We start from the raw sequence: 16,333 nt of genomic DNA, 5'->3' as shown, positions 1-16,333 counted from the left end.
TAGGCCAGGAAGGCTGTGCCTGGGGCCAAATTCAGACCAAGGAAAGGTGGTGCAGAGCAGCCCACCATGGAGAAACAGCACAGTCCAAGCTCAGGGGTGAGCTGGGCGCGGTGGCTCCCGCCTGTAATCCCAGAACTGTGGGAGGCCGAGGCGGGAGGATTGCTTGATCCCAGCAGTTTAAGACCAGCCTGGGCAACAAAGTGAGACCTCGTCTCAAACAAAACATTGTAGGGTGGGCAAAGTGCACCTAACTCCATTGTGGGTGAAACACCAGGACTGGGGACATGGGGACGTGGAGAGACTTCCCTCTTGCAGGAGCAGGGAGTGGGTCAGCTGTGCTCACTGGCCTCTTACCCATTCATTTTCTGCCTAAATTCTAGTGTGAGAGGTCACACCGGGTCTCCAGTGTGGCTCCTGACACTTCAAGCTGGCGTGTCTGAAGCTGAGCTCGCCCCCACCCCTTCACCACCAGCTTCCACTGGGCTATTTCCATTCCCGCAGAAGGCACGCCCATCCCCCCTGCAGCCTGACGTCACGCCACTGCTCCCTCCCCACTCTGTATTACTCAGGATCCCGAGATCCTGCCTCCCCAGCTTGTGTCCGCGCCCGCGCCCCTGCCCCTGCCGCTGCCTGGCCTAGGTCTTCTCATCGCCTACCCCCAATCAACCCAGTCTTCACCTTAAAGCCACAGGTTCTTTCCAAAGGGCACTTTCCATCCTGGAATCCTTCAGCCCCTCAGGAGCCCTCCCTGGTCCCCTCCCGCTTCTCATCACCAGCCCCCCAACGTGTCTGCATCACCTGTGTCTGCACCAACTCTCTTCCTCACTCCCTACTTAAGAAATGCACCTCAGTTGGCCGGGTGCCTATAATCCCAACATTTTGGGAGGCCAAGGCGGGTGGATCACGAGTCAGGAGATGGAGACTTCCTGGCTAACACAGTGAAACCCTGTGTCTACTAAAAATACAAAAAATTAGCTGGGCGTGGTGGCACGCACCTGTAATCCCAGCTACTGCAGAGGCTGAGGCAGGAGAATCGCTTGAACCCGGGAGGCGGAGGTTGCAGTGAGCTGAGACAGCCTCACTGCATTCCAGCCTGGGCGACAGAGTGAGACTCTGTCTCAAAAAAAAACAGAAATGGGTCTCAGTATTTACAACACCGCCTCCTCCAGGAAGCCCCCCCCTTTCCTTCCCCTCCTTCTTCCTCCTCAGACACCCCCTTCAGGCCTCTCTGGATGCTCCCCTCACACTCTGTGATTTTTTTTTTTTTTTGAGATGGCGTCTCACTCTGTCACCCAGGCTGGGGTGCAGTGGCGCGATCTCGGCTCACTGCAACCTCCACCTCCCGGGTTCAAGCGATTCTCCTGCCTCAGCCTCTGGAGTAGCTGGCACTACAGGCGCTGGCCACCACGCCTGGCTAATTTTTTGTATTTTTAGTAGAGATGGGGTTTCACCGTGTTAGCCGGGATGGTCTCGATCTTCTGACCTCGTGATCCACCCACCTCGGCCTCCCAACGTGCTGGGATTACAGGCGTGAGCCCACGCCCAACCTCTGTGATTTTTTTTTTCCGCTCACTGCCTCCCCCACTGAGGGTCGCTGTGACACTTCTTCTGTGTCCTTGACCTGGTAGGGTGCCAGACACACACAGGTGAGATTTCCTGAGCACCAGGGTGGGCCAGGCCCTGTCTGGGCACCGTCAGCCCTCACTCTCACCGTGACCCTCATTTTCTGGTCAGGGAAACAGGCCTCAGAAGGTTAAGAGCCTTGCCAGGCATCCAGCTAGCAGCTGCCAAGGGAACCTGAAACTGGAGCTCCAGGGCCTGCCTCTGTGGTGGGCTCCACAGATGACTGATGACCAGTGACAGGGCTAGGAAGGACCCAGATCTCCTTCTCCTTGGTCTCCCAGCACCGGGCAGGACCCCAGGGTGGAGTGGACTCTGGGGTGGGGATGGCCAGGGACACACATCTCTCTCCTCCCTCACAGCTACTTCCCCCCTGGCGTGAAACCACAGGTCACGAGCCCCTGGCCTGTCACTGCTACAGCAGCGGGGATTTCCAGGAACTGGGGGAGGGGCTTTGAGAAACTCAGGTCAGAGACCCCAACAGGAGCAGTAGAGAAATGTAGGGTGGGCTTCTGCAGGAGGGACCAGCAGCATTTTGCAGAGACCCCGGCAAGGGTAGGGGAGGATGGGGATAAAGAGACGAGGAATAAAGTCCCAAGAGTGATTGGGGAGATGAACTTCTCCGGAAGAAGCCATCACAAAGGGCTGGGGGGCAGCCTCATCTGCAGACGACAGCGTCCCTGCAGGCGCCTGCTCCTGGGGAGACAGCCATCCTTCTGAGTTGCCCTGAGGACACACCCGGAGGGGCACAATGCTGGGAGATGGCACTGGGCGCTCTTGACCTGCTTCCAGGAGAGCCATGTGTGGCCCCAGCAGGGCCGGAGGAAATGGGCCAAGAACACAGGTGTACCATTAGGGGTATGACCAAAGGTGCTTTATTTTCTTATCATTAAAAGTTAAGGCTTAAACAATGATACAGTGAAGTTTTTTGTGTTTTGTTTTTTTTTGAGATGGAGTCTCACTCTGTCACCCAGGCTGGATTGCAGTGGCGCAATCTCAGCTCACCGCAAGCTCTGCCTCCCATGTTTAAATAAAAAAAAAAAAAATGCCAGAGGTAAAGACAACGTGGTGCAAGTAGGACTCGGCACCGCACAAGCTGCTTGGTGCAAGGAGGCTCCCCAAAGTCGAGGGCGGCAGGGGAGGTGGAGCCCTGAGCTGCTCCCGCTGGACAGCAGGCACTGAGGGGGCAAGAGGTTGGAGGCAGACGACTGCAATGACCCCAAGGACAGGGCAGCTCCCCCTTCTCGCTCACCCCAAGCTTTGAGGGTTGATGGAAAAGGGCCTGAGTGGGTCCTCCTCTTTGAGGACCCAGTGGGGTGGGCAGGGAGTCCAGCCGGCCCTGACCACTAGGCAGCAGTGTTCGGCGTTTCTTCTGCAGGCAGGTGGGCAGGTGGAGGACCCCATTGGCTCACAGGTGCTATAGTAGCCATTGGGTTTTTTTGGACACAAACTTCCAAATGACCAGGGCCGGGGGCTGCACCTGCACCACGACCAGGTTTTCAGAACGGGTGTCAGATAAACGCTCAGCCCTAGGCAGCCTGGACCCCATGTCTGGTTTCAGGGTGCACCCTGAAGGCCAACACGGCCTCCTCACACTCCACCCAGGGGGTCAGGGCTCACCGCCGCAGCCCTTGCCCGCCTCAGACCCTGATCCATTCATTCAGTTCCCTGAGCACCTACTATTGTGCCAGGTGCTGAGTGAGGCCCCTGCCAAAGACAAAGACAAGTTAGAGTCCCTACCCTCAAGACCTGGCAGCCTACCAGGGAGCAGTAGCGTCCCCAACGGTACAGCCAATGCCACACCAGAAATGTGGTTCCTAGAAGCAGGGGGGACAAGGGAAGGAGGTGCTGGGACTAGCTCGGTGGGTCCCAGAAGAGGTGATCTCTGAATTAGGACTTGAAAGATGAAGAGAGGGCATAGAGCAGGGGAGAAACATGATCCAGTTTGTATTTAAATAAGTCACAGACTGGTCGGGCACATGGCTCACACCTGTAATCCCAGCACCTTGTGAGGCCAAAGTGGGCGGATCACCTATGGTCAGGAGTTGGAGACCAGCCTGGCCGACATGGTGAAATCCCGTCTGTACTAAAAATGCAAAAATTAGCCGGGCGTGATGGCGGGTGCCTGTAATCCCAGCTACTAGGGAGGCTGAGGCAGGAGAATCGCTTGAACCCGGGACGGGGAGGTTGCAGTGAGCAGAGATCATGCCACTGCACTCCAGCCTGGGTGACAGAGCAAGACTCCGTCTCAAAAAAACAAAAACAAAAACATGAAAATGAAACCCAAAATCATAAGATAGAGAGGCATGGGGAGCAGCTGCTTGCTGGGGCCAGGTTTTCCTTTAGGAGTGGGGAAATGCCATGGAACTGGAGGTGGTGGTTCCACAACATGCTCATTCATGCAACCACCACCTCTGTCTGGGGTCGTTCAAATGGTTGGATAGTATGTCAATTTCACTTCAATTTTTTTAAAAGAAAAATGAAACAGTTTCATGGCAGGCTAGAGGGAAGAATGTGCCCTGGACACCTGCCATAGACTAGGCCCGGAAAGCAGCCTGAGGGAAGGCTGGTGGTAGAGGCGGCAGGAAGGGAGGGGGCGGCACTGCCTGGCCAAGCTCTGGGCAGACACCAGCCCCACAGTGAGCTGGCCTGCAGGAGGAAGCAGCACCGCGCCCCACCTCCCAGGCCAGAGCGCTCTGCACGCCCCACTCAGGAACAATCTTGCCCAATTCTGGCCTGAGTGTGTGTCCTAATGTCAAGCACAAGACAGTCCGAGCACTTACAGTAAGTGCAAGAGTTACTGCAGGGAGCGTGGCGGGTGTGGGAAGGGGGTGTCCCGCCACCACAGGCCCCAGGAGCACACCTGGAGAATCTCTGATCACCCTGACGCACAGCAGCAGCGCACAACAACCCACAGGGGCTTCAGTTCATTCTGCAGTGCTAGGCGCTCCTGCCCCTTGAGACTGACAGTCTTTAGGACAGGGGGTGGGGAGACCAGCCAACACCTGTCTCAGGTGCTGTGAAGCTAGAACGGGGACCCGGCCTCAGCGGGGAGCTCAGGGAAATCCTGGGAGGGACACTAGGGCCCAGGCATGAGGAGTGGCAAATAGCACGTGCAAAGGCCGGGAAACAGAGGCTTTCAGTTCAGAGGAACTGAAAGAAACCTGGTGCCAGAGAGCCTGTGGCTGTGTTGGGGGCCAAGCTTCCTGCCAGGCTAGCAGACCAGGAGGCCTCTCAGACCCGGGAGAGGTGCTGCCCCAACAGTCCCCTGAAGGTACTGAAGGAAGCTGTTCAGAGGAGCAAAGAAAGAGGGCTTGGCAGGAAGGGGCCACCCCCGTGGCCAGTCTGGGGAAGAGGAACCCAAGAGCATAGAGTGGGCAGAGGCAGCTCACGTGACAGCAGGCAGAGGCTCCACAGCAGCTGCAGGGAGGGCCCCCAGCAGCCTCGGTCTCACCAGAGGAACTGGACAGGGAGGGGGCATCTGTGCAGGGCTCAAAAGAAAAAAAGCATTCTATTTTTCTTTGTATTATACCGATCCACAATTAAACACAAGGTACTAAAAAGACGTGGCCGGGCACGGTGGCTCACCCCTATAATCCCAGCACTTTGGGAGGCCGAGGCAGGCGGATAACTTGAGGCCAGGAGTTAGGGACCAGCCCGGCCAACATGGTGAAATCCGGTCTCTACTAAAAATACAAAAATTAGCCGGACATGGTGGCAGGCGCCTGTAATCCCAGCTACTCAGGAGGCTGAGGCAGGAGGATACCTCAAACCTGGAAGTTGGAAGTTGCAGTGAGCCAAGATCGCACCACCACATTCCAGGCTGGGCGACAGAGCAAGACTTGGTCTCAAACAAAAAAAAAGAAAAGAAAAGACATTCATTAATATTGACGTGGCCAGGCGCGGTGGCTCACGTCTGTAATCCCAGCACTTTGGGAGGCCGAGGCGGGCGGATCACAAGGTCAGGAGATGGAGACCATCCTGACTAACATGGTGAAACCCCGTCTCTACTAAAAATACAAAAAAATTAGCCGGGCGTGGTGGCAGGCGCCTGTAGTCCCAGCTACTCGGGAGGCTGAGGCAGGAGAATGGTGTGAACCCAGGAGGTGGGGCTTGCAGTGAGCCGAGATTGAACCACTGCAGTCCAGCCTGGGTGGCAGAGTGAGACTCCATCTCAAAAAAAAAAAAAAAATATATATATATATATATATATAGACGCAAACTTTCAAAGGAAATACTCATTTTGAAATTTTGAATGAGAAAGGTTGAGTTTGCTTTTTGATACTCGTGTTTTACACACGACAGGGGTTCTTCACTATTTTTTTGTGGAGATGGAGTCTCCCTGTGCTGCCCAGGCTGCTCTCAAACTCCTGGCCTCAAACAATCCACCCACCTCAGCCTCCTAAAGTCTTGGGATTACAGGTGTGAGCCACCACACCTGGCCTTGACAGGGATTCCTGATGAAACGTCTGACACTGATTCTTCATGGTGACTCCTCTAAGTCTCCCTAAGACTTTGCTGAGTGTAGCTGTCCACACAGCAGGCACTAGGAACAAAAGAAAACAAGACGGATCAGGGAATGCTGCCGTTCTCACCGGCCACGGCTGCAAATGCGACAGACATGTACCTGTCGCCTCAGTGGAGAGACTCGCTGGTGACCACAATGCGCAGATGCGGTCTTGTCAACCTAGCGCCTCCCTCTCTCCTCCAACACCCTGGAGAAGAGGCATCCAGGACTTCCCATCCCTCTAAGCCTTCTCATAGCAAGTTATTTCACAGTGACCTTCTTTTACCAGTTCTCGATTTTATTTAGGACTCAAATTAACACCAACCAAACATATCACTAACTCACTTATTTTCACATTTTCAAAGTTGGATTGTGCTGCAAATCCATACATTTGTGCTCACTACACATTTTTTTTATTACACTCATTGAGAGGCTCCAAAGCATCAGTCCAATAAACATTTTTCCAGCCCGATAACCATCCTTCATAAGAACTAAGAGGTAAAATTATTCACACAACTATTTTTTCCCTTCTATCCTTAGCTCATAAGCATTTGACCAAATGCCAATGTTTTTGCCAGTTCATGTTGTCCGTGCCTTATCACAGGTGACATGTCTACAGGACACAGTATCCACTGACTTTGCTTCCTTGGTCCCAAGCAAAGGTGTTGACAAATTCCATAGTTTGGTAAAATGAGTGAGTCTGCAATTGTGGGAGGCATTTTGTTTTTAGCAATGAATCACATTACATTGTACCTAACTTCTCAAGCACAATCTGATACTAAGATGATGAAGATAGTTCTTAAAAACTCTTTATACCAGATGATTTTTAAAAATCCACATACTTTTCTACCTAACATAGATGTTGTAGGGTGAAGAGCCTATGAGGCTTGTTTGGCACTCCTGCTTCATTTGATAATTTCTCCACGCAAACAAGACATTTAGGCTGAGAAAGAGAACCAGCAAGAATCTGGATGAGCTGGGCACAGCAGCTCACGCCTGTAATCCCAGAATTTAGGGAGGCAGAGGCGGGAGGATTGCTTGAGTCCAGGAGTTCAAGACTAGCCTGGGCAACACAGCAAGACTATGTTCTCCACAAAAAGGGAGGAAAAAAATCCATATGAACCCAAATTTGAGGCAGGTGCTGTATTGCCTAATTAGTGGCCATTTGGGTTTTTTTGACCAGTGGTTTTGTGAGTTTGATGATATTCTGGACTTAGTAAAAATGTGAGAAAGTAAACAACTGTAAAAATTAAATCGATTCCTGGACAGTGGGAAAAAAACGGGGCAATCTCGGCTGGGCGCGGTTGCTCACGCCTGTAATCCCAGCACTTTGGGAGGCTGAGAAGGGCAGATCACGAGGTCAGGAGATCAAGACCATCCTGGCTAACACGGTGAAACCCCATCTCTACTAAAAATATAAAAAAGTTAGCCGGGCGTGGTGGCAGGTGCCTGTAGTCCCAGCTACTCAGGAGGCTGAGGCAGGAGAATGGTGTGAATCCGGGAGGCGGGGCTTGCGGTGAGCCGAGATCGCGCCACTGCACTCCAGCCTGGGCGACAGAGCGAGACTCTGTCTCAAAAAAAAAAAAAAAAAAAAAAAAAAAAGGGACAATCTCAATAGGCCTGTGGTTTAGTTAACAGCAATGCAACAATGCTTATTTCTTTGTTTTGATATTGACTTGGGGGAAGGTGAGGGTACATGGAAACCCTGTACCGTCTCTGCAACTCTTCTGCAAATCAAAAATTACTTCAAAATAAAAAGGTACACAACTAAATTACTAAATATAAACTACTCAAGGAGACTGCAAAGGCTTTATGGGTTCAGAAAGTGGATAAGAGAAATATGAAGGCCTCTGAAATCTTCAAAATGTTTTAAAACACATTCCACTGAAAAACTCAAAAAATGAAGTATGCGGCTTACAAAAATAGAAAAATTAAAATACTTTAGTTCATTAAAACTCTGAAAAAATTCAAGTACAAATGACTTACTCTCATAAGTTCTTTTGTTTAAACTGATTTTCTGAAGCCCCAAAGGCATATAATCTGCTTTAACGAATTCATTTAATAAACTATTTTAAATTAGGTTCAATTGTTGTTTTAAAAATAAATGTTAAACATTTATTCAGCACAAAGTGGTCTATTCAAAAAAATAAAAAAATAGGCTAGGCGCGGTGGCTCACGCCTGTAATCCCAGCACTTTGGGAGGCTGAGGTGGGTGGATCACGAGGTCAGGAGTTCAAGACCAGCCTAACCAACACGGTGAAACCCTGCCTCTACTAAAAATACAAAAAAAATTTAGCTGGGCGTGGTGGCGTATGCCTGTAATCCCAGCTACTCAGGAGGCTGAGGCAGGAGAATCGCTTGAACTCGGGAGGCGGAGGTTGCAGTGAGCCAAGATCATGCCACCGCACTCCAGCCTGGGTGACTCTGTCTCAAAAAAAAAAAAAATAAAATAAATCAAAAAATAATTGTTTGAATGTTTCTAAAAACAAATGATAATTTATTATGCAGTTTCAACAAATGTTGGCTTTTTTTTTTTTAAACAAAGAATGGCTACTTCATAGGCAGAGCAGCCACTTTTGGCTAATTTTTAACATCCAAAGCTAATAAATAATCAAGAAGAAATAGAGAACATTAACAAAATAAATTATGTTCTATTTGGGAATACCTAATATCAGATAATAACAAGTACAGTGATAAGAATAAAAAAGATAATAATCACATATACCTTCTAGGTTAGTAGAAAAGTTAGGAAAAGATATTAAATTTAAAGAAACAATATTTTGCATGCACACAAAAAACAAAGAACTTCGCTCATGATGTGGAAATCATGACCCAGCAGCAATCCGTCTTCCTGGTCCAGATCACTGGAAGGCCCGGGTGGGGCCCCCTGGGGCAGCCACGCAGAACCTGCTGGACTTAACTCGCCAGAAAAATCACCACCCAGTTCAGGAAGTTTGCAGAGGGAAACCTACAAATGGTCCACGGATATGACTTCCCTGCTCCTGGAGGGCTCCCTCTGGAAGAGGCTTGCAGCATTCCAGTCATTGAATGTGGGTGAGCACTACAGCGGGCAGCCTCCCACACCTGCTTGGCTGTAGGCCCAGGAAGCCCCCGGAGGCCCCTCTGGCTGAAGAGATCAGACTCGGCTTGGAGCCCTGGAGTTGATGCAGCAAGACCATGTTTAATGAACACCAAAGCTGGCGGTACAGATGAGGGCCTGGAGGGCTGCGGTGGGCTGAGATGAGTGGCGACTTCCCTCCCATACCTCTCCCCGTGAGAGGGATTCACCCCGTCCCCCTGCGAGCCTCTCAACAGTCCTGTGAGGAGGACAGCAGGGCATGGGGACTGGCCCCATTTCACAGCTGGGAAACTGAGTTCCAGACGGGTTTGTCAGCTTGCCCAAAGCCACACAGGGTTCCCAGTCCTTCCTCCTGCACCACTGTGCGCCCAGTCAGAGGCTACGTGAGCAGATGGTCAGGGGAGGCTAAAGCCCCATGGGAGGAGCAGGCAATGGTGTGGGGATGGACAGTGGCACGGTGCAGGGGACTCCAAGTGGCACTGGCTGGAGGCCAGCAGGGACAGGGGTGGGGGCAGGACTGCTGGTACCTGCCTCTGTGACCCAGGCTTCCATGGTCCCAGAACAGCCACTTGGGCCTCTGTGTCTCCCTTCTCCCCTCCGTGGTGACCAGACCCTCAAGACCAGTTGAAGGAGGTCATGGGGCATGGAGGGAGGTCACAAGGCAGGGGGCTTCCCCCTATAGTGCCCAGAGGCAAGGCCTCCCCTGGCACCTACCTGCGTCTGGCCAGCGCAGGGCTCAGGCAGAGCAGGGGCCCAGGGGCCCAAAGGCTGTAAGGTGAGAGGCTCACAGAAAACCCTGACACGTGGCCAGCCACAGCACCACAAGAGGGACAGAGGGAGGACATGCATCCATGCAAGGTGGCCAAGGAGGTGCTGTGTGGCCAGGGCCAGGGGAGGGCACGGGGCCTGGTGCAGAGAAGCAGTTGGGGCTGCACTGAGATGAGCATGCCACAAAGAGGGGCTTGGGCATGACCCTGGGCCCCAGGTCATTGCAATGACAAAGAGGTGAAATGGGCAGCTGCAGAGGCTACAGGAGCTCCAGGAGGCCTGGGCTGGAAGGGAGGGGAGCTGAGAAGCCCCCTGGGTCCAGGCTTCTCTGGGCAGACCCCTGGAAATGGAGCTTGCTGGTCTGGGTCGGTCCCTGAGGGCCTCTCCCAGGGCTACCTCTTCAGATGGGAACACACAGGGAGGCCCAGCAAAAGCTTCAGGCTCTGCAGAAACACAAGGACATGTGACATCCCCCTCCAGCTCCCACCCTCCCTGGGGGTGGAGCCCAGCACAAATCCCACCCTCCTCCTCCCACCCAGCAGCTCCCAAACGCAGCCCAGGGGAGCCTCAGAGGCAGCCAAGAAGGGTTACTGTGAGAGGTGGCCCAGGAGGCCTGGGGAGGGAACTGGGGCAAACGCCCAGGACAGGGGGTGGGGTCCGCCAGGGGGCAGGCCCAAGGGTGCCAGTCTGTTCTCGGGATGTACGCTGGGATTCAGTCGCCAGCCAGCCAGGCTGCAGGGCCCTGCTCAGGAGGGCGCGATGCTACGCGGCACCAGCAGGGGGCACCACAGGCCCACCCTTAGCTGCACGTTCCCACTGCCGTTCTACTCCCACCCCAGGGGCTCAGGCTGCCTAGAGAGGCTCAGGGGCAGCAAGACCCAGACACTCCCAAGGCCTTGGGCTAAGGAAGCCTCCACGGAGGAGGAAGGTACTTCCTATGCCAGCTCTGGGTGGGGCTGGGGGCACAGCAGGCCCTCCAGCTCTGACCCAGATGCAGGTGGACTGGGGAAGCCCAGCCCAAACACCAGGTAGAGGCAGCAGCAGGTCCAGGCAACGCCAGGCTTGGCCATGGGGTCCTGCCATCCCCCAACCCTGCCTACCACATGGGGGTTTCATCTGCTCTCTGCTGCCCGAGGCGGCAGCCCAGCCTCAGCCCACCGCCCCACCACGGCTCAGTCACCGTGGCACAGGCCGTCACTGGGTGTCAGGGTCCTGGAAGCCCCAGGCCTCCACGGCAGCAATGAGGAAGTTCTCGGAGCAGAGGGGCTGGTTGTTGAAGGTGTCGCAGTGGCTTGTGCGGCCCCGGTTCAGGTCCCCATCGATGTAGAGTGCCTGGCCGCCTCCTCCCCCTGCAGGATGCTCAGGTCAGTGGCGGCCTGACTGCCCTATCAGCACTGACCCAGGCACCTCACCTGCTGTCCCAGCTGTCCTGCCCTGCACGGGCCTCTCTGAAACCGCACAGACCGTTGACCCTCCATAGCCCCCAGGACCAGCTGTCCAGGCTGGTCCCTCCCTTCCAGCCCCCTCCCACCCATCATGCCTGGTCCACCCTGACACCCAGGGCCTCTTCTCTGCCACCCCGGTCAGGGAGGGCTGGGTGCAGCAGCTTCAGCTGCCCAGACCCCACACCCTCATCCCAGAGCCCCGTCTGCTGGCGCTCACCGACGATGAGGCAGTCGCTGCCCCCGGCCATGAACATGGACTCGGTCTTGGAGGGCAGGTTGAAGTGGCGAGCGGCCAGGAAGGGCGAGAGGCGGTCAGCGGGGTCTGAGGAGGCGGAGTGGCTGAGTGGGGCGGTGGGCTCGGCAGCCATCAAGGGTGGGGGCTTGGTCAGCTCAGGGTGCTTGATCACCACCCACTCGTAGCGCTGCACCTCAGGCTGCAGCTGGAGTGGAAGGGGAGTGTGAGGAGCTGGCGCGGGCGTTCGCAGGCCCCTCTGCCCCAGAGCCACAACCCGTTTCATCCCGTGAATCTGCACCCAGAGCCCAAGGTGGGTGCAGCCCGAGCCAGGGGCTGGGGAGCTGGTGGCTTGAGCAGATGAGGCCCCCTGCCCCGGAGCAGCGCGCGGCTGAATGATCAAACCCGGAAGCACACAGGGCGATGACGCTGCTGGGTGACTGCCATGGCGACACCCAACAGTGTCCCCAGGGCAGGCGGGTGCTCCTGGAGGGATGCAGCTACAGGGTCTGCATGGGGTTTTGGGGGCACTTGGCCCCACTCACCCTAAACACAAAGCATTCTCCGGTCCCAAAGAAGCCCAGTTTGCCTCCAAACTTATTTCTCTCACTCCAGTCTGTGGACAGGTAAGCACCACACACCTGGGGGAAAGGTCTGGGTAAGGCTGTGCCTGCAGGCCCCCAGGAGTGTCCCTGTGCTCCAGACTACTGACGGGCCTGTCCCAGGTCACGGGTGGGGGTGCAGGCGTTGCCGTCTCCCACCCCCACCCCAGGGCAGGAGTGGTGTGGGAAAGGCAGTGTTGCAGGTGTGTGCACCCTGCCCCTGGCTTGGGGCTGGCAATGAGGGTGGGCGGGGGCTGTGTTGGGGATAGTCTCATTTCCCCTTGTGGCCCTGAGTGTGGGATGAGCCCCATGTGCTGGCCGTACCCACGCTCTGACTCTGGATCCGGCCCAGGAGGCCTAGGCCCTGGAGCCCATCAGAGCCAGCCCTGGAGCCCATCAGAGTCAGCCCTGGCTCCAGGGCCCCTGCTCACCTCCTTCTGCGTGGTCTTGATGAGCAAGAGGGTAGGCTCATGTCCTTCACACTGGAAGTAGAACCTGGCGTAGAGACACGCATGCCAGCTGTCACCCTGCACACCCTCCCAGCCGCCTCCTGCAGCCTCCGCTGGCCCCGGCTGTCTTGGGGCGAAGACCTGGGAACTGTGCTTCCTTCTCTCTGGGTCCCGACAACACCCTCACCCAGGTGTTCTTCTCACCTGGCCCTTCTCTGCCATCCCCAGGACAGCCTGCCCTGGTGTGACTCAGGGGAGAGGCCTTGCAGTGGAAGGCCCCAGTGCAGAGCCAAGCGCCAGGGGCTGGGGAAGCAGGAACCAGAGGAACAGGTCCCTGCGGTGCGGAGGTTTGGGCCATCCTCGCAGCCCAGGCATGTGGGAGCCAAAGAGGCCCGGGTCTGCCAACGTGGCGCCTGGAGCTTGGCTGGTGTCCTTGGCAGGGCCAGGAGAAGTGGCTCCAGCTGTGCCAAAATGCTTGAGTTGTTATGAACCTGTGAACGGCGCTGGGTGGGGGCTGGACCAGCTCTGCCTGCCTCACCTCCAGGTCACCCCAGGCCCAACCCAGAGCTCCCACGGCCACATGCTGTCCAAGGCTGGAGGGAGGCTCCCTGGCTGCACCTGGCAGCACCACCCTGGAGGGCAGCATGCCCCGGGTCCCCGACAGAGCACCATGTGGATGACAGGGTGGGGAGCGAGCACAGCCGGGACCTGCCGCCCACATGGTCCCCCAACCAAGACAATGCTGTGAGCTCCGAGGTGGGGATCCTGCCTCCCAGACGTCTTCACGACGCCTGCACGGCCCCAAGCTGTGGCACGCCTGCCATGACCCCCAAAGTTTGGGTGGTGTGGGGAGGACAGAGCCCAGAAAGGGACCCTGATTCTTAGGCCCCACAGGAAGAAGCAGGGCCTCACCAGGTGCTGAGGTTTGAGGCCCATTTCCAGCCTCTGTGGGCAGGACACGTGGCTGGGCGGCTCTGCCGCCTGCTCTGGCCCCTTGGGTGTTACCTGGCCAGGCTGTACCCGTGCTGCAGGGAGGAGAACAGCAGAAGGGGCTGGCACAGGGCAAAGCGCTCGGGGACCCAGGACCAGATGTCTCTCATCTCCCTCACGCTGACGATCTCCGAGCGGAAGTTCTCTGCATGGACGGCCAAGTGTACAAACTGCCTGAGGGGAGTGAGCAGGGGTCAGAGCCCGAAGGCACGTCTGGAGCCAGGCCATGCCCCCCGAGGTATGCCCCAGAGCCTCTTTGGAAGTAAACCCAGAGGGAACTTCTCGCCTGCTTGCCCCGGCCCCGGTTTAGGGCCGGGTTCTAGGTGCCCAACGGGGAGAAAGTTCCCAGGAGCCCCACCTCCCACCCATTACAGAAGGGAAAGTGCCCAGCTTGGATGGGGACAATGCACCTTTTCTCTAAGAAATCAGGACAGAGAGCAACTGCTCTGGCAAGACAAGGCTTCAGGGTGAGCCAAACACCAGCAGATAGCATGACAGAGGCAGACAGGCAGGGAGGCAGGCAGACAGACAGACAGAAGGCGCCTGAACATCAGTCCGGCTCAGAGGCAGCGCTGCTGAAGCTGGCCCACGAGAGCAGCCCTGAGACCCAGAGCAAGCAGCTGGTGGAAAGACAGAGGCCAGGTGTGCAGATACAGTTTCAGACCTACCTTTTAGAAAGTGACACACTGAAAAACAGGAGAAAGCAACGGACATGGAGAAGAAAAATAAAACAGACAAAGAGAGGTTAGTGTGAGTACCGATCCCCCGACAGGCCTTTGCTGGCCCAGAAGAAAGAGGGCTGCACGCCAACAGGCCACAGCATGGCACCATCACAGCGCTGGCTGCCAAATCCACATAGGACAGACACCATGAACTCCTGACCCTGCTCCCCTGGGGCTGTGCTCCAGGCGGGGAGGCCACGCCCAGCAGCCACAGCAGAGACCAGCCACGGAGCCCAGAGCTGAAGGGGTGGAGCAGGGGCTGCCCTGAAATGACCCTGGGAGTGGGCCTGGCCTCCCACGATGCCTTCCGACCCCATGGCCAGCATCAGCTTTCATCTCAGCCGTGGGCCTGGTCCCAGAGGATAGGACCCGATGTCCCTCGTCTGTGGCTGTAACTGGGAAGGCCCTTCCTGTTTCAGTGTCTTTCCAGCCATGCACAGATGGCTGGGTGGACCATGGGCAGAGGCCGCCTGGAGGCCGGCAGGATGAGCTCATGCCAGACACGTCCTGCCCCAGCCCCCGACCCTGGGTGTGCCCCTCACAGGCTGCCGGCGACCTACCTCTTCTGCTTCACGGTGATGCCCTTCTGCTTCAGGGCTTTCTCATTGGCCATCTGCAGGAGCTGGATCTCCTTGCGGGAGAAGAGGCGGATGGCGAACGCTTTCTCCAGCAGCTTCTCAGGGGACACCGTCTTCGCGATGTCTCTGACGAACGTGCGGATGTCCTGCTTCACGCTGTCCGACTCCAGCGGCTGCCCGGCCCTCACCTTGTGGAAGAACTTGAGGATGGCCAGCGCCACGCGGTACAGCACCTTGTAGCCCTCCACCAGGAAGACGTCAAAGACCCGGGCGAAGTAGCAGAGGGGCAGCTCCCCAAACAGCCAGCGCTGCCAGTCCGCATAGACCTGCAGGACATCCTCCGACACGGCCACCATCAGCTTGTGGGCCGCCTGGCAGTACTTGTTCACCAGGTCCCCAAACGTCATGCAGGACGACTCAAAGGCCAGGAAGCTCTGGTCGATCAGCCTCCTGCCGGGGTCATTGCAGGCCAGGATGCGGCAGGCCTTCTCGAAGCACTCGGCCTCGTCGATGCTATAGTGCAGCAGCAGGGCCACCACGGCCGGCAGGGCGGGGCAGAAGGAGATGTCGGGGAACTGGTTGGCCAGGCACAGGAGGATCTTGCGTACGGCCCCCTCGCCGCGTGCATTCAGGCAGTAGCTGGGCACCTGCGTGTTGTCCACGAACTCGGGCAGCGGCAGGCAGCTGCTGCTGTGCTTGCCCACGATCTTGCCCACGATGTCGCTGTACACGCTGGCGTCGGGCGTGACCGTGCGGCAGGGAATGTCCCGGATCAGGCGCTGGTACACCTTTCCCCGCAGGGCGTGGCTTTGGGCCCAGTAGCCCTGGCGCGCCAGCTGCTTCAGTTCCTGCAGTTCAGTGCAGCTCAGCTCCTTGGGCCCCAGGTCCTGGATGGCAGCGTCCATCTTGTCTTTGTCCACGAAGCAGTTGTATCCTGGAGAGTCCATAGCGCCGCTGTGCTCGGGAGGAGGCCCTGGGCTGCCGGAAGGGGAGGACAGAGTGGCTAAATCCTCCAGCCCCCTTTCTGAGGGTTTTCTGCAAACCTGTCTGCCATCTCACACCCTGCAGGATTAAAAAAACACTTTTAGCATCTGTGTTTCAAGGTTCACATTTTAAAGAACGTATGTTTTCAAATGTGGTGTAGTTTTCTTTTCTTTTGAGACAGGGTCTCGCTCTGTTGCCCAGGTTGGAGTGCGGTGCAGTGGCGTGACCCTGCTCTCTGCAGCCTTGAATGGCTTGAACCATCTTCCTGCCTCAGCCTCCTGAGTAGCTGGGACGACAGGTGTCCACCACCATGCCGAGTTAATTTTTTTTTTTGAGATGGAGTCTCACCCTGTCGCC

General features: G+C 56.2%; 1 protein-coding gene across 10 annotated transcripts in view; it reads right to left on the bottom strand.

Annotated features, from left to right (window-relative positions):
• Positions 1-6,404: 6,404 nt before the first annotated feature.
• The window catches only part of TBC1D24 (TBC1 domain family member 24), a 30,638-nt gene continuing 20,709 nt past the window's right edge, over positions 6,405-16,333 (bottom strand). For 3 of the 10 annotated variants that reach the window (XM_016928638.3, XM_523268.7, XM_016928639.4), the window contains exons 2-8: positions 14,975-16,054; positions 14,361-14,378; positions 13,708-13,866; positions 12,685-12,748; positions 12,197-12,292; positions 11,637-11,859; positions 6,405-11,323 (exon numbers count right to left, since the gene is read on the bottom strand). In XM_016928638.3, the coding sequence (XP_016784127.1) occupies positions 11,169-11,323; positions 11,637-11,859; positions 12,197-12,292; positions 12,685-12,748; positions 13,708-13,866; positions 14,361-14,378; positions 14,975-15,939 (1,680 nt within the window). In that variant the 5' untranslated portion in view covers positions 15,940-16,054 and the 3' untranslated portion in view covers positions 6,405-11,168. Of the gene's footprint in view, positions 11,324-11,636; positions 11,860-12,196; positions 12,293-12,684; positions 12,749-12,906; positions 13,164-13,707; positions 13,867-14,360; positions 14,379-14,974; positions 16,055-16,333 lie in introns of all 10 variants that reach the window. The other 7 variants (XM_016928641.3, XM_054668715.2, XR_010152218.1 and 4 more) reach the window with 6 other exon arrangements.

The sequence above is a fragment of the Pan troglodytes genome, chromosome 18 (genome assembly GCF_028858775.2).
Source record: "Pan troglodytes isolate AG18354 chromosome 18, NHGRI_mPanTro3-v2.0_pri, whole genome shotgun sequence".
Classification (NCBI taxonomy): domain Eukaryota; kingdom Metazoa; phylum Chordata; class Mammalia; order Primates; family Hominidae; genus Pan; species Pan troglodytes.
Note: the sequence above shows the minus strand (reverse complement) of the source record. Positions and strands in the feature narration are given on the sequence as shown.